This window comes from Diachasma alloeum, unplaced genomic scaffold, assembly GCF_001412515.2.
Source record: "Diachasma alloeum isolate Michigan unplaced genomic scaffold, Dall2.0 Dall_scaffold_01437, whole genome shotgun sequence".
In the NCBI taxonomy this organism is placed as follows: Eukaryota; Metazoa; Arthropoda; class Insecta; order Hymenoptera; family Braconidae; genus Diachasma; species Diachasma alloeum.
Window position 1 is genome coordinate 36955 of NW_021681535.1, and position 22928 is coordinate 59882.

The following is a 22928-nucleotide window of genomic DNA, read 5'->3' on the forward strand; positions in this document are numbered from 1 at the left end:
AATGGCTCGATCCGACCTTACCCAATCTTGAGGTGCGCCTCGGCCAATGGAGGATGACAACTCCCCACTCGCTTCTGCTTCGACCAATGAAGCGTTACCTGACTGTCTTCGTGACGTCATGAGCGAAAAATGGGCCACGAAAACGGCAATTGTTTGTCAATTAATTATCATAAGACAGCTAAGCAATATTTCTCTATATTTTTCGCGGTTTAGCTATTCATATATTAAGAGGAAGTTGTGAATAGGGGAATTAGAAAAAATTGAGCTTCATGGTCTCTATTGTACCAAAACTAGTTTTTATATAACCAAAATATCCCAAATTTATGATTTTCTAATAAAACATTGAGTTAACCCTGATTTTTTAACATTACTCCTTCAAATACAGCAGTCGTTAAGAATTAATTTGACAAAAAATAAAGGGAAATTGCTTGGAGTTTCGAATACTCTTTAAATTTCCAAAACGATAGAGCTATTTTAATCGATGTCCAGCTTTTTGAAGGTTCCCTCGACTCCGAAAAGATCAGTGGCAGTTTTTTGCTTTCCAGGACGCAGAGCCTCGTTAACTCGCATGGTCAGCTCGTCCTCCAGAAAGAAATCGCGATTTGCTTCGAGTCTTCTGATGTTTTTCGAGTGGAGTTCCATCAGAGGGCCAGCTTTACCTCCTGACTCATTTGGCAGAAGCTCGATGGGGAAAAATTTCGCTGCGCTTTCGCTGTTCGTATGAATGTGGAGCTGAAATTAATGTAAATGCTGAAATCGTAGGTAAATCCAGTATCTGACAGGTACAATAACATGACTGCAGATCATTCTGCACAGTAAAAAATCTTCTGTGGACTTCCTGGGAGACCGATTGGTGTGGAATTAACACCAGATTTTACATGCGATGTCCTATGGTGCGATGTAAGTTTAACATCGCAACTCCACACCGAAAATGGCGTGGACTCATTGGGCCACTGATCGGTGTCAATTTAACACCAAATTTTTTGCAGTATGTGGATCCTATTTACTAAAGATAAAAGAAACGTGAAGTTGTTTTATATCGAAATATCTCGAAATTGCCTGACCGCTAATCCTTAATTCTGATTGGTCAATATGTGATACGAAGTTATTCACAAAAAACACGCGGCATTTTCAAATTCTTCAGTGCCATAATTTCAAATTCTTCAGTGGTAATTTTTTTTTTCACGTCATATGTATATATAATATATATATTTCACATGTATATATATCATCGGTGAAATAAATAAATTCTGTTCTTTTATGGAGACCGATTATTTTAAAAAATTGAAGATAATTAATTGAAAATGAAAAATTCTTTATATATTCTTTTACTCTACGTAGCTATTCACATCAATCATTAGTCGAATTCTCTTTGATTCATTATCAATATTTATAAGGTATTCATGAGAAAATGAAATTCAATGAATTCCATTTCTTCATTTCAACAAATGAATAGATCATAGATCTTGTGTCTTCTAAAAGGAGAGATTGATAGAAATTTATCCGAGAACCTTCCTCGCAGAAAATTTTAATAACTACAAACAAAAATTCGTGAAGCAGATCGAAAGATCACGAAGAAAAAGTTTTCATTGCTAGGGACATGTCACTGATTTTTAGAAGTTTATACCTAATTGTTAGTGATTTGCGATTGTAAAATTCAGGGATTGCAAAATTGTGAAATTCAGCGATTTTGTCACCAATTTTCTATGACATCATCACGAATTTCTAGTGACATCGTCACTAACTTTGAGGGAATTATTTCTCATTTTCAGAGCAATGTCAGTGATTGTCAGGGACTCATCTGATAATTAGGATTATTCTATCGTCGCCGCCAGGAAAGAATAGACTTGGATCTGAGTGGTGGGGGACGTCAAGTCGGAGGTAATTTCGAGAGAGTGGCGGTATACAGAGAAAAAAAGTGGTTTAGCTTTAAAAAATAGTTTCTAGATTTTAGAAACTCCTGTTCTTAAGCTTTATCCTTGGTGGGATCATAAAAACTAACGAATTTGTGGATTGTTTTTGAGAAAACATATTTTCTAAAACCAATGTTGTTTCGTGAGCGGAAAAAATAGAATTTGGAGAAACAGAACTAAAAGGTCAGGAGAATAACCATATGTAGCCGTTTTGAAAAAAACTTGCCAAATTTTCTTAAAAAACAAAAACAAATATTTTTGTAATAAAACTGCGCCAAGGAAAATTTTTGTTTGATTCTTACTAAACAGTAAAATTTTTTGAAAAATACAAAGAAATTTAAAAAAAAACAAGTCAAAAATGTCAAATGAATGGCCATAAGGTACAACCAGATGTTTATGAGACAAATATTTCTAAATCGAATAAGAATGCGAAAAAAATTCTCTTTGAAATAAAAAATCAGTAGAAACCAACGTCCTTGGCGCGGAATTTTTCAACTTACTGTGGAGTATTTATTTCATGATTAGATTCTAATTGTTGTGTTTGAGAATATTCTATTTTATTCTCCCATAATATTGAATGCATAAAATAAAAATTCCTTTATTGAAAGAATATTCTGGAAAATCGAGCTAACAAAATGCTTCGATTTCCCAACACCAAACACGGCCTCATCCACGGAAATGTGATGAATATAGCTGAAATGATGCGAAATCAGCATCGAACCACCTGCACTCGGGCATTGACCGGGAACGCACGTACCAAAATTTTGCAAAATTACAGACAGTCTTGTTCTAGCATCGAAGTCGATCACATCAAGGGGCGAACTCCTCGCGAACTTTAGATACCTGATTCCGGAATCAGTCATTACCTCTGCCCGGCGTTTATCTATCCTTCCGGTTATCGGGAAGTCAAGTCGCAATTACGCACACCTTCGTAGTGGCTGATCCCGCGTATTGTTCAAATTAAATCATTTATACGGTACCGTCCGACGGGGTGCAAAATTACCTGTTACGGTCACAGCGTAAAATTGTGAGAAGAACTCAATCTACTAATTAAATCAAAACACATTTCGAAAGAGCAAGGACTAATAGTTTATTGGAAGCGAGTGACCAGAAAGAGGAGTGACGACAACCTGAAAGTGAGTAACCCGAATCATGTTAATCTGTCATCGAGGGTTTTTTCGCTTTGTCTCTCCTTAATCTCCTCAAAGCCTTTGTTAAAATTCAAATCAGTATTGTACAATATTACTGTTGTTTATATTTGTATTGATTATTGATCAAGGCATAAAATCGCAATATTTCCTTTGTTTAACATTCCTACTCTGAAATAAATTTAGTACAAATGAGTTAGTTAAAACTTTATTAGATTATCACCCTCGATTCCTTTTTATGAAACAGATGTGCCTAGCACTTTAAAGGTAAGGATCTGCACTAAATAAAAATAATTATTTTATTGCCCGGCCAGGAAAATTACTAGAATATTTAAGTAATAAATATCCTATCAATTTTCCATATCCAACATAATCCTCTACATTCTGATCCGCGCCAAGGACGTTGGTCCTGCTTCTACTTTTTTCCAATCCTTAGTCGATTTAGAAATATTTTTCTCATAGACATCTGATTGTGCCCAAAGGCCATTCATTTGGTATTTCTGACTTGGCTTTTTTTCATTTCTTTGTATTTTTCAAAAATACTGGCGTCTCCACGGTAATGAAAGATGAATGTGAGAGAAAATCGTAATGAAAAAGTCTTACGACTTCCATCAATTCCTTCTTCATGAAAGGTTTCATCATTCCCAAAATTATTTCCATAACTGGCATGGAGTTGATGAAGTGAAGGCCCTTCAGACGAACTGGAAGTCCCTCCTGCAAAAACGTGAGATACTTCTTGAGCCCCATTGGACTCAACCGACCGGCGTGACCAAAGGTGATGCCGTCTATGTCTACGGCGAAGATATGCCCCTTCATAGTCCCTTTCTCACGAATCCATAGATCGGTCACCATATTCCAGTACTTCATACAATCATTGTAGACGTAGTGCGCAGGGTCAAGATCGATGAAACGACCATAGGCTATTTGATATCCTTCGGCAGTTGTCCCCTCGAGCTGCATGAAAGCCCTGCCAATTAAAAGAGACTTTCGAATTCAGTTAGTCATCGATTCTTGAAGTTGAAAAATCCTCAAGAATTTTCTATTACATGTACTGTTATAACAATAAATCATTCATTCCTATCTCTACTGTATAGAATTCCACACTGCGATTCCAGGAGTGATCTAAAAATGTATAGCGATATCTACAATTTTTTCCATTCTTTGCCAATCTCTTTGAAAAATTCAGTACCTTTTTTCACGCGGTTTCGATATACATATTCATGAACAATATCAATACGTTTATTTATTTCTATTCAATTGTCTCTTTTGATTCGTGTTTCGTGTGTAGATCACTGGGGGGGGGGGGGGGGGGGANGGTGAAACGGAAGGAGAGTCTTAATGTTCTCGAGCCTTATATTTTCAAATAACTATATAAGTGTGCATTTGAACATTTTTTGAATATTGATTTTATTTATCTGATCGATTGATTTTTTTCTCATCACCTACGGGTGTCAAATAATTTTTATTTAAGGTTGTGTAACTTTTTTCGACTGTTTTTTTTTCAATTTTCATCGTAGATCGCTCTAAAAATTATCTGTAAAATAAGCCCATTATAATTGCAATTGACCATCTCAAACTTAAGATAAATTTTTTTGAATTTTACATGTTGTTAAATGCAGTTTCATCGTTTTTAATTTTTTAAAAAACAACCACTCGACATTTTTTATTAAAAAAAAATACAGTGTAGAAATAGTGTCAATCAATGTACAGAAAAAAAATGAAATTGATTGACCATTTCGTTTTTGAGAAATCATCATAGAAAGTTATTTTTTCCCCCCAATGGGCAGGGCAAATGAGTTCAGTATGCGAGCTATGACAACACGCAGCTTCGAGTCGGTGGCGCGGATGTATTTGAAATGGTCGGGTTATAATGAGTAGTTCAAAAATGCGGTAATTCAGTCTTTTTTTTTAATTGACTATCTATAAACACTGTAGTAATTAACAAACATGGAAAATGGTATAATAAAATAATAGATAGTCATGTGTTATTTGACTTACGACTCTCAAAAAAGAAAATAATTTTATCAATAACTTTTTTTGTTTTCGTAACTCGGGGTTTGTTTATGTCATTTCGTTCTGATAATAATTGCATCAATTTTCCTTTTTGTTTACTCGCTGTCAACAACACGACAAATGAGATACCAGAGTTGGCAATTTTTTTAAACATGTCAGATACTTGCTCTTTAAAACCATTAACGAAAGTAATAATGTCAATGCTTTTTCTTTGGTAATTTCCGATATGATACACTCCAAGTATGACTTTTTTGCAAGGAATAATTGTTTCTTGCGGTTATTAATTTCTCTGACAATGTTTGTAAAACTTCAACATCAAATAGTGCTGCATGGAAATTACCACTAATTTCCAGAAAATGTTCTGCTAACTTACCTAATTTCATCATGCTAGTACTTTTTCTTTCTGGGAACATTTTTTTAAATAGTGCTAAAGAGTCGGTGAACCGAACAGGTTAGGAGTCACACGAAGAGAGAGATACACTGCGTGGTTGCCACGATCGACACAAATCGGCGTTAGTTGTATGCGCACCATGCGCACGTATTCGTGTATGGTACATTCATGTATGCGTGAGCCGAGTCGAACTGTATATCAGCAAAAGTTTTTGTTTTAAACCGGGTTCTTCGTTTAGCGGAATATCAGCCCAAAGCGTGGAAAATTTCAAGTGTGACTCTCTCGCGACAACAACCTTAATGTTTTTCTAATTATTGAAATAATATTAAAATGCGTCTCGAGTTGGTAAACCTGTCGCGTTTTCTCTCCTCTGTTCCATGGTCTAACCCATACCTGTCCCATGATGCTCACTGATATTCGAATCACCCGCCTGCGTCATTGCCCCGGAAATTCATAATTTTCCGAATCAGTTGTTCAAATAACTTTCTTATGAAATCTGAAAAAACCTGAAACTTATACGTGTTCTCAGGAAAGATTTGATTTATTATCCACTAGTTTTTCTTCAATAGTACATTATTTTTTTGCGTGTCATGGAAATTTCCCTAATTGAGAGGCGTAACCTCGGAGGTTATAGCTGGAGAGGTTACAAAAACATTGAATTTCATTATTTTTCTTTCTTGAGATTGAGGTCTGAAAAAAATGTGCAAGAGTTTTTAATGACGTAGCATATTCAGACATTTCTCTCACGAATTTTCCAATTTTTTTCATTATTATGACTTTGTACACGAAACACCTTAACCCTAGATTGATCACCCTATGAGGGAAACCCCGCCGCGCATCGTTTTTCTTTAATTGCTAGCGCCGCCGCAGCTGCAAGCGACCGTGACGTTGATCCCCGTTCATTATGCTTTTTCTCGTTTTTTCCTTGTGTTTCTTTCAAAAATTAATGATTCATCATCGGCTTATTAAATTGAGTGTTAAGATTCATGGACACAATGCTTATCGGTTTATTACCTCTTCAATTTCAATATTTCAATAAGTGATTCACTAATTCTGAATTTCTGTGCTCACTGACTGATGTTCTAAGTCTAGTTATAATCAAAATTCTATTCTGAGTACGAAACAGTAATTATTAAAGTTCTCACAGCCCAGAATTGTTTTGTATTCGCCACTCCTTTTATTTTCTTTTACACCTTTACAAAAGCATTTAATTATTTTTGCTGGAAAAATTATATGACCGATTCTGCTGCTCCTTCGCTAATTCGGGGTATTTTCTTCGAATTCATAATCTTTCACACAACTTTATTCGACGATGCTATGAACTTAAAACTTTGATGAATCATCTGAAATTTTTTCAAATTCTCCATGAAATCCCGAAATTCTTGTAAATTTTGCTTTAAAAGCTTGGAAATTTTGGTGAAATTATGTTCTCAGATTTTTTAAATTATGATCTTCTTTCCCATTTGAATTAATTAGAATGCAGTAGTTGGGGTCACGTGACTACTTCGCATTAATTTTAGTTGAAAGATTCCGCCTTTTCCTATCAATTGTTCTCTCATGGTTTATTCAAAAACTCTCTAATATTTAAGAGATACTGAAAATTTTCTCTAATTTCCGAAAAAATCCAGCATTTTTCAGATTTTTTTCAGAAAATCTCATAATTGTTTTGAATTCTCTGGAAAATGCCCGAATCATCTTACATTCGGAAAAAACCGACAATTTTCTGATTTTTGAGGGAAGCTGTAAACTTCCTTACGGTTCCTATAAGTCATCCCCTATCCATCCTATTGGAGTTGGATTTTATAAAGAAGTTGAAACACATCATCACTAATTTCCAACAATCTTCTCTTAATGAGCATTAGGAATAGGATCTACACTCTAAAATTTTTATATTGCTATTGGTCTTAAGTTAAGACTCTTAACAGTTTCGGCTTTGCATTGTTATCTCAGTCAAGCTGAAAGGCTCCTTTTTCAAATTCGCCAGCGCCGCCGCGGCCGCGACACAGATGCCCTTTCATTATGTCTTTTAACATTTTTTTCCTTGTGTTTCTTTCAAAAATGAATGGTTCGTCGCCGTCTTATTACACTGAGTGCTAAGATTCATGAAAATAATGATTATCGGTTGATCGCCTGTTCAATCCCAATATTTCAAGAAGTGATTCACTAATTCTGAATTTCAGTGCTCTTTAAATGACGTTCTAACTATAATTATAATCAAAATTTAATTCAGAGTACAAAACAATAATTATTCAATTTCGCACAACCTAGAATTTTTTAGTCTTCGCCGCCCCCTTTAGTCTCCTTTACATCTTTACAACAGCATTCAACTATTTTTTTGGAAAAGTTATAAGGTCGATTCTGATGCTCTTTGGCTAATTCGGAGTATTTTCTCGTCATTCATGATTTTTCTTACAATTTTAGCATGAATCTGAATTTTTTTTTAATTCTCCATAAAATTCCGAAATTTTATTGAAGTTTTTTTGCAGAATGTTTGAGAAATTGTTGAGAAAATCCGATGAATTTCTAGAATTTTTCAAATTATGTTTCTCGTTCTCATTTCAATCAATCAGAGTGCAATTATTGGGAGCTCGTAACTCCTTCACATCAGTTTTATTTGGAAAATTTCACCTTTTCCTATCAATTGTTCTCCCATTACTTATTCAAAAATTCTCGAATATTTGCGAAGAACTCCGTATTCTCGAATTTTTGAATTTCTCAAATTTTTTCAGAAACCCTCATAATTGTTTTGAATTCTCCGGAAAACTGCTATATCATCTTACATCCGGAAAAAACTGGCAATCCTCTGAATATCGTCAGCTCATGTTTTCAGCACAAAATTGAAAAGAAAAACTTGAAATGACAGTGTTCCTTCTGCGCTATCCATTTCCGTGAACCTCCTTTTTATGTTAATGATTCACAAGGTATGACGCAAATATCGTCATTCTTGTTCTCTACAATTTTTTAATTCGGATATTATTATTATTATTTCAAAGTGAAACCATTGATCATGGTTTTCATTGTGGTGCATTCAAATTCTATAATCTCATAATTCTAGTTATTGATTCTAATCAACTTTGGAGAAAACCTTACTAAACGCAACATTAAGAAAGTTAAATAATTCTATTTTCGATTTGGACAATTATAATTGCTTCAGCATTCGAAACTATTGAGTAATTAGGTACAGAACGTTCATATGTTGAATGAGAATTCAAGTAACTTGGGAGATTTTATCTTCTTGCTGTTAAAAAATGTTGAATTGCAGTAAATTTTCAGTGAAATTTTACATTTCATGACTTTTCTTTCTCCAACTCCTAAAATCTACTATTAACCTGTCCTTAGAATTTGAATTCTTTTTTTCAACAGTACAACTACTATCTACTCATAATTATGAGGAAATATTTTAAAAGTAGGGAAAAAAATAGAGAGTCGACTTCTCGAAATAGACTAATGAAATGATTGGAAAATTGCGATTTTCAGAGAGCATGACTCTTTTTTATGAATGATTCCATCATAATTAATTTTTCACTGAAAGAACAATTTTTCCTGAATTGTAATGAATTTTTCTGCTTCCAGAATCGCACCAAAAATTAAATTGATGTGAAAAAAATTATATTTTTTGGAAGTATGAACCTGTTTAAAATCGGTCGATTATCGCGGGTCACTAAGCCCAGTTCAGCCCACTGGGAAGCAACAGTTCAGTGGCAGCACCTGACGGGCCGACTTGCTGTTACCGACCGACCGCCCACACGCAGCTACGCTACTCACCTCAATCTCACTTACTTTTCGGGAGTGATACCATTTGCCTCGTGCACGTGTATAATCGTTCCTTTTATTTTTCTCTCAATTATCATAAACCGTTCCTTTTTTTTTTTCACAACTGCCGTTCGGCTAAAAAAAAAGAGTTCAGCTGACTAATTATTTATCAGTGCTCAGCTCAGTTATTGTGTAATTTTTGTAAATCATTGTGACTATTGTGAACATTTAATTGAGTGACATTATATTACGTTGGTGGAAACCACGTGCGTGCACCACTTTTTTCGGTTTAACTCATCCGTCCCCGAAAATTCACCCACATCTCAGGCACCCCTCAAATATCCCACGAATTTCCAACCCGGCTACAAACATTTTGATCCTTCGAGCCGGATTGGTGGGATATTTTTCGGTTTTTTGGAGTTTTTTCACGTTTTCCGGGAGTGGAACAGAAGCGTCGCATCAGTGGTGCTCAATCGGCGGCTCCGCTCAACACTCGACACCAGACTCATCCGACGCAACGGTGCTCAACCTGCGGATCCAGATCAACTTAACTGCGGGCTTATTTGAATCGGAGTCAGCAATTGGCACTCACGGATTTCTCAACCACTGCAATCCGTCTCCTGCATTCACTGGTCCAGCTCAACTTAGTGCAATTGGCTAAGTAGCTTAATCTCTGTTTATATTCTGTTTATATTTTTCTCACGGGTTTTTTCTTTTTTCCTCGCCGAGCCACTCCTTTTTTATCTTCTCTCTTTTCTGCTCCTACCATGGCGTCGTTCGAGGTCACGGTTAACCTCAATACCTCCAGAGCCGCGTTTTTAGAGCGCATTCACAAGGAGCTGCTCACCGAAGAGGCCGCTCAATTCTCAATTTCGAATCTTCAATCCAGGCTGGTGATTCTCGAAAGCTATTGGGATAAGTTCGAGCTCACTCATGAGAAATTGGTTGCAGATAGTGGACAGGTTGAAAATGTCCTTGAAATACCGTACTTCAAGGACAAATGTTTTGACGGCACCATCGGTCATTATCATGAGGCGCGTGGAATCCTAAATCAGCTTATCGACCGACAGGGCGTTTTGTCCACCTCTTGTTGTTCAGTGGCACCTGGCTCAGCTCAACCGACGTACTCGAAGCGATACCTACCTGAGATCGCACTACCGAAGTTTTCAGGGAAGTACGCTGACTGGCGCTCGTTCCGGGACCTCTTTTCATCCTTGGTCGGCTCAAACCCGGATCTCTCTAACGTCGAGAAGATGCACTACCTGCGCACTAGCCTCTCCAACGAACCAGCTCAGATCATCGCGAACCTGACCATCTCGGATGATTCTTTTGCAACCGCCTGGGAACTCCTCTTGACTCGCTACGAGAACAAGCGACTACTCATCTCGGCGCACCTGGAGCAGCTCCTGAATCCTCCTGCCATGGCGTCTCATAACGCTAAGGACCTGAATGCCCTGATCACCGTTGTCTCCGAGGCGCTAAACGCGCTTGAAGCACTCGGGTCACCTGTATCCCACTGGGATCAGGTGATCATTTACATTGTTGCGCAACGGCTTAGCTCGAAACTCCGTGAAGCTTGGGAGATTAAAGTCGGGTCGTCCAACGATTATCCCAGCTTCACGGACTTCAAGGAATTCCTCACCGGAAGAGCACGTGCAATGGAGAGCATCGAAATCAACTCGCTCGCACGTGCTCCTGCATCAACTGTGAAGGCTCAGTCATCCAGCTCTAGTAAGAGCTCCCAGGCTCAAGTACGATCAACAGGCACCGCTCGCGTCAACACCGTCACCACTCAATCCAGTCGACAGGCTCGTCCAACTCCTGCCAAGCCCACTACTGGCAAGGTCACCTATCCGTGTTCAGCATGCGAAGGTGATCATTATCTATCGTCCTGCGCACTATTCAAGGCATTGACCTTAGCAGGTCGCCGTGAGGTAGTCGAGCGCCAGTACCTGTGCTTCAATTGCTTGGGACGTCACGGGGTGAAGGACTGTCGCTCACGGCTCAACTGTCAGATCTGTGATGGGCATCATCATTCACTGCTCCACTCAACATCATCGAGTCAGCCACAGCGTACCACACCAGCTGACCCGCAAAGCCACACTTCTGCGCCCAGCTCACCCCCAAGGAAAAAGCGTGCCAGTGGTTACGTACAATCATTCAAATGACTCTGCTCCGACCGTGTCAGTAACACCAGGGACATCTGAATGAAGCTCAACCGCTCAGAATGTCGATTCATGTTTAGCTCATCACACTGACTCAGGATCAGCTCAGGATTTCCGCCCTGGAGTTCTCCTGGTTACCAGCGTCGCCCTCTTGGTGTGTCCAGGACGACCAGCTCACCAGGTTCGTCTACTCATCGACCCAGGGTCGGAAGTTTCCATCGTCTCAGACCAGATCGTCCGTCAGCTTGGGCTGATGAATACCAGGACCTCACTCCGAATCTCGGGAATCGGAGACACGGCATCTGGCTTACAACTTCATTGTCCTCCTCCTCATCGGCTCAGCTCACATGGGATTATCTCCACGGACTTCAATTCGCTGATCCTGATTTCCTCAAACCAGCACGAATTGATATCCTTATTGGTGCTGACGTCTATGGCCAATGCATCCAATCTTGATATCATCACCAATGGTCCACAATCCCCGATGGCTCAGCTCACGTGCTTCTGTTGGATCGTCTTCGGGAATCGTCATGGAATCGCCAGGTCTTCTTGGCGACTCACGATCTTCCGCTCTTGCTTGCCTTCATCGGCTGTTCAGGAAATTCTCACGTGATGAGGTTTATCACCAGCTCTACTCGGACTTTCTCAAAAAGTACGAGGACCTCGACCACATGCATCGGGCTTCCGGATAGCTCCCATCATTAGCTCATCAACGTCAGCTCACGGGGGGGTGCACTGCTTCCAAGATGACCTTATCACATGAAGCTGCGGCTTCAAGAGGGTCGAGGGTCTCGGATGGTCTGCATTCCCCTCGGGCTCATGTTGCTCCGGAGTATTACTTCCCTCATGACGGAGTTCTCAAGGCAAGCAGTGAGACGACGAAGCTCAAGGTTGTTTTCAATGCATGGCCACCTTAGCGGTCCATCTCGAGGTCATGTCAGACTATTCAGCTCACTAAAGAGACCATTATTGGGACTCCTTGATCTTCTCTTTATGTTACAGCTCACCATCATAGGCCATCTCATCAGACAACTACAGTTGCTGATCGTGGGGGAGAATGTTTAAAATCGGTCGATTATCGCGGGTCACTACGCCCAGTTCAGCCCACTGGGAGAGCAACAGTTCAGTGGCAGCACCTGACGGGCCAACTTGCTGTTACCGACCGGCCCTCCACACGCATACCGTTTGCCTCGTGCACGTACATAACCGTTCCTTTTCTCTTTTGTTCTCTCAATTATCGTATGGCTCAAAAAAAAAGTTCAGCTCACAAATTATTTATCAGTACTCAGTTATTGTGTAACTTTTGTGAATCATTGTAACTATTGTAAACATTTAATTGAGTAACATTATATTACACTTGTGGAAACCACGTGCGTGCATCATTTCTTTCGGTCTAACTCATTCATCCCCGAAAATCCACCCACATCTCAGGCACCCCTCAAATATCTCACCAATTTCGAACCCGGCTACAAACAGAACCATTCTATTATTCATTCCTAAGAAGAGAATTTGGAAAAAGCAAGTATTTATGGAATTTTGTTCGAAAGCCGCTAATTATGCACCCTTTGTTTTGGAGTTTTTTCTAGCCAATTCAATTGATAAATTAGATGATTGAAACTGTTTGAATAAAAAATTTTCCGACTTTTTTAATTTCATGGAGCAATTTCAATATTCTTGGATTTTGTGGTATAGGTATTGATTTCATCACATAAAGCCTCTAAAAACTAAAATTGAATAGAAAAATTGAAATCAAATTATTTATGTAAGTTACAAATTTGGTCTGAATCATTTAGAAAAACATGAGATTCATTTTACTACCAACTGAAAGCAATAAAATCGTTCCATTTTTACATTTCATAATTTTTGCTTCCGAAGGAAAGCATTGTATTTGTCGAATCCGAAAATTCCTGTTTTTGTATCAGGATAACTACTTTTGACCTCAGGAGTTCGAATATGCAATTTTTACATCATGTCCGGATGTATATATGTATGTATGGGTGTTTTGTGTATAAGTGACCGACTGTTTTTCGACGATAACTGAAAAAAATAATTGTTTAAATGACTCTAATTATGATTTAAAATATTCTTTCCAATGACATCTTAACCAAGTTCGATCATGACATTGATTACATTATCTGTTGTTGAAAAAAATTATTTTGAAACCAATATTTTTGGGGCAATGTTGGCTATCAACATTGAGGCAATGTCAATAAATTGAATACAATAAATCATTGCATTCAATTTAAAATCCATCGTTATAGAAATTCGGAAGCGAATTGCTAATTTATGAAAATGAATGAAATTGTCCATGACCCGACGTTGCCCCAAAGTAGCTAAACGCGCCCGGGCAGTATAGATTGAATTCGGCAACGTTAAAGGTGACCGCCCATGGAACAAAATCTACACGGAGACGCAAAATTGGCGGGAAAATCTTGTGCTCTTATTGCTTATACAGATGCGTCTTCGTGTAAATTCTATTTCATAGGCATTCACCCTAAAACCTAAATAACACGGTAGGGAATCCCCGCGGAGGTGACCAATCGCAGGGTCGCGTTTAGTGATCAGACTAGGGTTAAAAGGGTATGCCAATAACTTATTCTCTCTGCACTCACGCAGTATTGAACGCCTGGCGAAGTTCCTTCACTCCAAAGGGATCTCGATTATTGAAGAACTCCGGTATGTGAGATCTAAGTGTATAATATGTTTCGATTGTGTTCTTCGTTGGTTCCATTCGATAATAATTGCTGTGTAGAAATACCGCTAAATCAGTGTCCGATATTTTTGGCAAATGCGGCTGCTTTGAGCACCACTCTCGCAGCGCCTGAATATCTGATTCCTTCAGCTCAGATTCGCGCTTCAGGAGCTCTTCGAAGGACACTGAAGGTACCACTGCCATTTTGTATTGAATGTCTCTCCTCAATACGTCCTATCTTGAATTTTGTGCGAACTGATCGGGTATGTGATCAGTGGTTCAATTCCCTTGGTTATTGATTGAGTTCCCTCTCTTGAAAAAGTAGATTACAAAATTATCGACAAATACTAAAAAACATTCATGGTCGTCACGACGAACTGTTTTTATTTCTCTTCGCAGTTTATCCGCGAAATGTGCAACAGGAGTTCATACTTTACACTGACGGAAAACTAAGCTATTCGGACGGACTAAGATAGTCGTTTTCCGGAGAGTAGAACACGCACAGCTCCTGAACTGGCGTGACTATGGGCTAAACAATGACATTACAGTCACGACAGGTATAATTAATTTTCTGTATCCATTACAACCAGCTATCTGGCTACATTCTTCACGATTCTATTATTATCAACAATGCATTCTTCACGTTTCTATTCATTATTGATAAGAATGAAAACGTGAAAACTGCAGCTTTGCAACATGATAATTCATCGTAGGTTATTAGGTGAAACTAAATGAATGTGACTTGGTCAATTTAAAGGGTGACAGAATGCTGATCATTTTCCACATTTTTGAACGAATTTCCTGCCGAAAGTTATCAATATTTTTACAAATCGAAGCACATTAATCTCCAGGAAGTGATGATGAAGATCAATGTGTTTTGGGTTCAAAAAATATTAATAAGTTTAAGCAGGAAATTTGTTTAAAAATTTCGAGGAAACGGTGGCCATTAGTTGCCCCTTCATTCTATTATTTCAGCTTTTTGAGGTTCACGTATTAGCTGTGTCCACATCGCGAACTCTGGGTAACGCTAAACGCTGGTATGGTTTGTTATTAAATTGCCATACCCTGCGTTGTTGAATTTAATTCATATTCGAATTTACAATTTTAAAAATTATATACCCCTTGAAGGGAGGAACTGGTAGGGAGGTCCCGTACAACTACCTGAGCACCCATAATTATTACATAAGGTATCTCAAAAAATTTAACCCCTCACGTACGGGGCCTTTCTGATAACAAGTCTACCACACGCTTGATACTCTTCGCATCCCATATTTTCTGATAGAGGAAAAATTATAAATAAAATATATAATTAAAGCTACAGTATTCACCTTCCCAATGGTATTAGTCCGATTGTATTATCTGCCATAGTTTCGGAAATATTCAATTTTGAAAAGAGCCGTGCGTTTTTGCATGGGTCGGTATAACATACAGAGCCCGTACGTGAGGGGTTACATTCATATTAGCTACCCAAGTCTTTCAGAAATCAAAGTCACGAATTTTTAGTTTCACCGTTTACTACACATCTTTTGAAGTTTTCATTATCAAGCATTTTTGCGGATGTGAGTAAGGGAATTCATAAATTTCATAAAATTTCTCTGCTAAAAACGTGACCATTGACAGCGCTATGAGAACTTCACTACACGGAGAAACAATTACTTGGATGACTTTAGAAGGTCATTTTAGAATGAAGTGCCATTTTTTTGAGCTAAGGAAATTACACTTCAAAAATGTATTTTCATGATTTGTCATAAAGCCCCTTACTTGCTTCATCTCTCCCTCATTATACTATGTTAGCATTAGGTAATGTTTCACAATATGTTAAGTGTTGGTGATTTGGAAAAAAATAGAATTCTGGAACGGAGAAGAGCGAAGCCGGTGGTAAGGAAGTTCAGTTTTGCTGTTGACACTGTACTGCGACTTTACATAAATAATGTGGTCATTTATGGATGTGCTTTTTTCTTGTACGTCAGTCATTATGTAATTTCTCTATATTTTTTTCTCTCGTATACCCTTTCGGGGTTTTACGTTCTGTTCCCATCCAACCCCCGAACCCACTGTACCGCATTCGCCGAGGGATAAGGGAAAACTTCATTTGAGGGAAAAACCTGCCCAGGTACAGTCGTCTCTTGCGAGACTCCCGCTCGACAAATCAAACCGTGAGATTTAGAGTGTCACAAATTTCACTCACACATGGGGGGGGGGACCTTTCGAAATTCAATATATGTAGACAGAGCGGGGGAGTAAAATTGTCCAAAAAATTAATTTACATAATAGACAGGGCTTCCTCGTCTTGGCTCGTCACTACAGAACTATTCTCTGCTTTTGTCTCGTCTTGAATTGCGAGAGATCTCCCTTCTCGCATCAGAAACATCCCATGCAGGGAGACATTCTTGATGGGTAAAATCAAATGTTCAGTATTTATTTCTCAAATTTCCCGTTTTTTTATTCATAAAGCAATAACAAAATCCATATAATTAATAGAAAATTCTTAAATCCATTGAAATTATTTTCAATCTATGTCCAGCTTCTTGAAGCTCCCCTCGACTCCAAAAAGATCAGTGGCAGTCTTTTGCTTTCCAGGGCGCAAAGCCTCATTGACTCGCATAGTCTGCTCGTCCTCCAGGAAAAACTCGCGATTAGCCTCGAGTCGTTTAATATTTTCCGCGTGGAGTTCCATAATAGGACCAGCTTTACCTCCTGATTCGTTCGGCAGTAGTTCAGTAGGAAAGAATTTCTCAACGGTATCGTTAGTCGTATGGATGTGGAGCTGAAATTAATGTAAATGATCAAATCATAAATCAATGCCGTAAGTCGAGTGGTGGAAGGAGACGAATCCATGACATAAAGATTCGCCAATTCCTCCGGCTTGGCGCAGTGGGTAAGTTCGTTGCCTCACATGCGACAGGTTCCGAGTTCAAATCCCGGCCGGGTAGAATGGGGCGATCTAACCATTTAAAGTCTTGATCATCATCGCCGTATACCCTAACCGGGTGGAAGCGATGTAAAATAACGATAACAAAAAAAAAAACAGAAAGGGATTTGTAAGAATTAATGAAAAAACTTTTCTCGAATGGAAATTTGTGGACCCGAAAAAGCTTTTTTTGTCTCAGAGATATTACGTAATAATAGTCGCATAAAATTTTTAGTCTCCAATTCTTAATTTTCATCATTCATTCTATGTGTTCTATGGAAAGACAAGGATAGAAATCGACTTTATGGGTATTCTTTCAATATTCGAAAAAATATATCGATTTTAAAACTTTCCGGAGATATTGAAAAATTAAATTTTTCATTTCGTTCCACGGTGTTTTGCATTTTTTCATTTCGTCTCGTTAAAATGAGATCCTAAAACTTGAAACTATTCATATTCTTTCCATATTTCAAGAAAAAACTGTAAATACAAGTTTCCACCGACACAAATGAAGAAAACCAAATTTCTACATTTTCTAGCTGATTATCCTTCTTAAAAAATTTTCAGTCTCCAATTCGGGATTTTTGCTATTCAATGCCATTCATTACATTCATCATTCTAATCAAAAGACAAGGATAGAAATCGAATGATGAGTATTCTTTCCTCATTCGAAATAGTATATTATGTCATCAGGCGATAAAAGCATTATCTGGCGAATGTGATTATAATGCTTTTATCGCCGTATGACACGATATTTTATGTCGTTGGGCCCGAAAACCACGATCTAACCGAGCGAAGCGAGGTTAGAATCGCAGTTTATCGGGCCTAATGACATAAAGATATTTCATGGGGTTATTCGTCGGTAGGGCCGTGAAAGGTGCAATTTTACAGTTGCCAAAAATATATATATCAAGAATAAGAATGAATCGAATTAACTTAAAGTAGCTCTACCCTCCGACCGGGCTACGCTGTACTTTTGGATATTTTCAGTTTTTTAATTTTTCAACTAAATTGTATGGAAAAAATTTGAAAAAATTCATACCCAGTCAGTATTATCTAAAAAAATTCAGATTTTAATCTTTGATTACAATGGAAATGTTGATTTTCACATAAGACACTGGGTTAAATCCTGATTTTTAAACATTTCTTCTTTGAAAAACCAAAACGATAATTAAATTGAGAAAAAAATTTGAATTCCGAATCTAATCGAGTTTTCTGCAATTTTTTTGCAGTTTTCAATAATCTTTGAATTTACCGTAAGGGTAGAGCTACTTTAATCTAATCCTGAAGATGGAAAAGGCGAAAAAACTCAAATAAAATAATATGGTATAAACTAATCTAGCAACGAATGCGAAGCGCCCGTTCGCTAGTTGAAGATTATTGCTGCGATTTGCATTCATTCCTTATTGTTGGAATCTTCTAGTAGTTATCAATTTAAGTCATGATACAGTTAGATTTTCGAAAAATGGATAAACATCTGGAAACTATCATCCTTACTATTTCTAGCAATTCCTTCTTCATGAAAGGTTTCATCATCCCCAGAATGACTTCCATAACTGGCATAGAGTGAAGGAAGTGAAGTCCCTTCAGACGCACCGGAAGTCCTTCCTGCAAGAACGTAAGGTACTTCTTTAGGCCCATAGGACTCAATCTCCCGGCGTGACCGAAAGTGACCCCCGCGATGTCTATGACAAAGATATGCCCCTTCATGGTCCCCTTCTCGCGAATCCATAAGTCAGTAACCATGTTCCATAATTTCATACAGTCATTGTAGACGTAGTGGGAAGCGTCAAAGTCAATCAGACGGCCGAAGGCTATCTCGTAGCCTTCCGGAGTTTGTCCTTCAAGTCGCATGTAAGCTCTGTAAATTAGAAAGAAATTAATTTCCAAATGCATTTTGTGATTCATCATGTACCGTCAATGTGCCAGTAACTGCCACGGTTTCTGCCCCCCCCCATCGATTTTTTTTTTAATGGAAAGAATTTAAAATTGACTGAAGAAAAGTAAACAAATCGTCTTAGTGCAAAGGGAATTTTATACTCCTTCAGCCATAGGAAAAAGAATGATCGTAATTGCGTAATTACAAATATCCAAAATTGAGTAACAAAATGTCTGCGATTGGTGAAAAGTAGAACTTATTGGGATATTCCCCCCCCCCAATTACAATTTGACACCAATCCATAATAGTGGGAGAATGCTATTCAATAATATCACTATTGCGCGCTTTTTTTGTACCCGGCATTAACTTGTACCGCAAACAACAATTACAATAATAATAATTATCGTTATTTTTGTTCGGCCTTGCGGTCTCGGGAGTTTAATAAATCAAAGAATAATTCAGTGGCGAAGTAGGAAAATGGTTTAAGTCGACTTATCTCCCAGTTAAGTTTTTGATGAATATTCGCGAATGTAAGGGAGACAGAAATTTTCGTGTCCACATTTGTTGTAGCACTCGATCAGCTACACAAAAAAGGTTATACCAAAAATTTTACCATCTCCCATAGATTCCGAGATATTCATTGAAAACTGGTCAATAGTCAAAATTGACTTGTACCGTTTTACCGCTTCGCTACTGAATCATTTTGTTAAAAAATCCGACATTTAGACCCAATCTGCAGGTCCTCTTTAGGGCTAAAACAACACAGCAAAAACGAATGTCTGAATTTCAAACATGAATTAAGATGTTTGGGCACATGTTCGTCTGAATTTCCGACACATTTTCATTTTATTCAGACGTTTTTTAGCGCCTGAAAAATGTCTACAAAAGGTGTGTGAAATTCAGACATTCGTTTTTACTGTGAAAACACGATAATGAGTTCATCACGGTCGACAAACACTTCTAACTTAAATAATAATAATAATAATAATAATAATAATAATAATAGGGTGGCAATAACTGGAACATGGCGTTCCCAGGTGGCAGAAACTGGCACATGGTGGAGGTCTTCTATTTTTCAAGTAATAATTTATTTAATCATTCATTCACGGAAGTATCAATTTCAAATAATAAAAAAAGTCTTAAATATCGACTTGCACATCCAAAAAAATTTGATACAAAAACCTTACGAATTCGTTAGACAATTCTATTGGATTTCTATTGAACTCTCTATTCTCTCTATCAAGTAATGTAATATGATGTCTATGTATATTTTTTACGTACTGTAATCTTTTGTTTTCAGTAATTGTAAAAAAAGAGAAATTCATTTCTTACTGTAATAACAAAATATATACTTCTATAAAAAATATATATATAAAATAGTATATACGTATACAGTACATAATACATCCCTAAAAATAAAAAAGAATGCAAAAAGCAAAAGAGAAACGTAGAAGAAGATGAAGAGGATTATCACGATTCGGAATAAATTATCCATCAATTAAATTCTCATTGTAAAAAACTTTGTTGAAACCATTCGTTTTTCGCATTAGTATTGGGATAAAAATTAATAAAAGTAAGAACCTTTACGGTTTCATTAATCTGGTATCCATGGGAAACAATACGCGCCCTGTTCTGGTTCTGTGACATTTTTTCGGGCGAGTGATGCTTTGATTTGACGAATTACGAAAAAAAATATAATCATTTAATTCTCATTAACGATACGGAAAGTTTCTCGTGGCATTAACTGAAACATGGTATTGAAAAATTTCAAAACGATGCTTTCCCTGATGAATCAAACCCAGAGTTAACTCTGGGCTCATGGAAATTTCCCAGAGTTTCTCTCTTTCTTCGCTGGGTTTTTTCCATAAATCCAGAGTTGACCCAGAGTTAACTCTGGGCTCATGGAAATTTCCCAGAGTTTCTCTCTTTCTTCGCTGGGTTTTTTCCATAAATCCAGAGTTGACCCAGAGTTAACTCTGGGATTGATCTATCAGGTTTATTGCAACAATAACTTATTCATCCCAAACTCACGCAGTGTTGAAAGCCTGACGAAGTTCCTTTACTGCGAATGGATCTCGATTATTGAAGAACTCTGGTAGATGGGTGCGAATCGTGTAATATGTTTCGATTGTGTTCTTCGTTGGTTCCATTCGATAGTAATTGCTGTGCAGAAATACCGCTAAATCAGTGTCCGAAATTTTTGGCAAATGCGGCTGCTTCAAGCACCATTCCCGTAGCGCTTGAATATTAGACTCCGTGAGCTCAGGTTCGCGTTTCAGGAGTTCTTCGAAGGGCACTGGAGGTACCACTGCCATTTCTTCTTTATTGCCTTCCTTTAATATTTTCGATGTTAAGTTTTATTTTACTGATTATGTATTGGATCAAAAACCAATGATCTTTATTCGCTAATGATGTTGGTTATTGATAGAGTTTCCTCTTCCGGGGAATTCGATCAGGAAATTAATAATGAATGTTGGACAAACTGCTTTCTTCCTTGTTTATAAACGAACTGTACGGCGGGAGTTCATTCGTTATACTGATTGATAAATGAGCTCTTCGTATGAATCGAGATAGTCATTTTCCGAAGAGCAGAACACGCAGAGCTCTTAAATTGTCGTGACTATGCGCTAAAGAATGACGTTGCAGTCACGATAGGTATAATTCATGATCAGTCTGTATTATAAGCTGTTCTCTATTTTTCACATTTTTATCTATTATATCATGCATTCTGTGCATTTTCTTGGCCACTTTGGTGGACGTTAGACAGGAATCAATTAATTTGATGCCATCTTTTGCTCGACATTACTTGTGTTGGTAGGTGAGCAGTTCACTTACGGAACACTCAAGTCATGCAATACGTTATAGATGTACAAATTTAATGCAATATAAAGGAATTGAAATACATATATGAGAATGACAAAACTCTCTTCATCTTTAAAATTCTAAAAATTATTGTTTTTATGGTTAAATTATTGAAACTAATTATACAAGTCATGACCCGACGGCGATGACTGTGTGGTTAGATACTTTTTTGGGCATTTTAGTTGTAAACAAATACTGTTAGCATATAATAATGCGCATAATTAGTTATTAATAGGTATATTTTTGATAATCAAATAGAGAAACACAATCTCAATATCCAGTTTAAACTCGAGAGCCGCTAATTGGCCATAAGTTTATTTAAAAAACAATATTTACATAATTTTTTACACTAGTTTTTATACATGTACGTACTGTATATAATTGATTGTTGACTGAATAAAAACTCTGTTAAAAAAAATGGCTGTGTGGTTAGAATGTGGGATTGGCATGCGGGAGACCCGAATTCGATTCCCGGTTGGGGGTATATTTGTGACACTCTAAATCTCACTGTTTCATTGTTGAACGGAAGTCTCGCAAGAGACGACTGTACCTGGGTAGGTTTTTCCCTCAAATGGGGTTTTACCTTTTCCTTCGGCGAATGCGGTACAGGGGGTTGAGGGGTGGGAAGGGAACAAATCGTAAAAACCCGACAGGGTATACGAGAGAAAATTTTTTTATATAGGTCATGAAGATAATAATTATCTCATTCTTTTATTTACCCTGATTATTAGTGGGCTTAGCCCTCTGTTTGTTCCGTTCGCCAACCTCTCACGGTTGATGGGGTGCGACCGATTAGGAGTTATTCCCAGGTAGGAAATGCCAGTGTTGGAAAAACGGGCCAAGTCTGGAACAAGCTTGAGGTTGCCAGGTCTGGGCGGCCAAGATTGGACCGAGGTTCGACCATGCCTGGGGACTACCAGCAGTGGCCCGGGGCTTGGTCATTGGGCTCCAGCCATTGCTGTAATTGTAAGGGTTAAGTCGGAAGGGCAATGATGGAAAGGGGCAAAAAAATCATAAGGCTGACATTGTGAAGGTTGAACAGTAAGGGTGGAATCTTGAGGGTAAAATTTTAAGGGTGTAATCGTAACAAAATGGTGACATTGTAGGTATTGAAGTCATATGTTATTCGCTCAGTATTACGAAAAAAGAAGAATCGTCATTCAACATTAATCATCACTGTTATAATTATTATTGTAATTAA

General features: G+C 37.8%; 2 protein-coding genes across 2 annotated transcripts; both read right to left on the bottom strand.

Annotated features, from left to right (window-relative positions):
* Positions 1-277: 277 nt before the first annotated feature.
* LOC107046497 (retinol-binding protein pinta) lies at positions 278-14536 on the bottom strand. Its single transcript, XM_015269120.2, has 3 exons — positions 13996-14536; positions 3665-4028; positions 278-732 (listed from the first exon to the last, which is right to left on the bottom strand). Exons 1-3 carry the CDS (start codon positions 14277-14279, stop codon positions 475-477), a joined length of 906 nt encoding a protein of 301 aa, XP_015124606.1. The 5' UTR covers positions 14280-14536; the 3' UTR covers positions 278-474.
* A 1981-nt stretch (positions 14537-16517) lies between these two features.
* On the bottom strand, positions 16518-21430 carry LOC107046496 (alpha-tocopherol transfer protein-like). Its single transcript, XM_015269119.2, has 3 exons — positions 20897-21430; positions 18484-18847; positions 16518-16842 (listed from the first exon to the last, which is right to left on the bottom strand). The coding sequence occupies exons 1-3, from the start codon at positions 21178-21180 to the stop codon at positions 16585-16587; spliced, it is 906 nt and encodes a 301-aa protein (XP_015124605.1). The 5' UTR covers positions 21181-21430; the 3' UTR covers positions 16518-16584.
* Between the last annotated feature and the right edge of the window lie 1498 nt (positions 21431-22928).

What these genes read in the sequence shown, in the direction of transcription:
- LOC107046497 (XM_015269120.2), bottom strand. Translation starts at nt 14,279, where the DNA reads ATGGCAGTGGTACCTTCAGTGTCCTTCGAAGAGCTCCTGAAGCGCGAA. An exon ending in CGCCAGGCGTTCAATACTGC is followed by an intron (nt 4,029 to 13,995) that starts GTGAGTGCAGAG and finishes TTTAATTGGCAG; the next exon opens with GGCTTTCATGCAGCTCGAGG. An exon ending in AGAAGGAATTGATGGAAGTC is followed by an intron (nt 733 to 3,664) that starts GTAAGACTTTTT and finishes CATTAATTTCAG; the next exon opens with CTCCACATTCATACGAACAG.
- LOC107046496 (XM_015269119.2), bottom strand. Translation starts at nt 21,180, where the DNA reads ATGGCAGTGGTACCTCCAGTGCCCTTCGAAGAACTCCTGAAACGCGAA. An exon ending in CGTCAGGCTTTCAACACTGC is followed by an intron (nt 18,848 to 20,896) that starts GTGAGTTTGGGA and finishes TCTAATTTACAG; the next exon opens with AGCTTACATGCGACTTGAAG. An exon ending in AGAAGGAATTGCTAGAAATA is followed by an intron (nt 16,843 to 18,483) that starts GTAAGGATGATA and finishes CATTAATTTCAG; the next exon opens with CTCCACATCCATACGACTAA.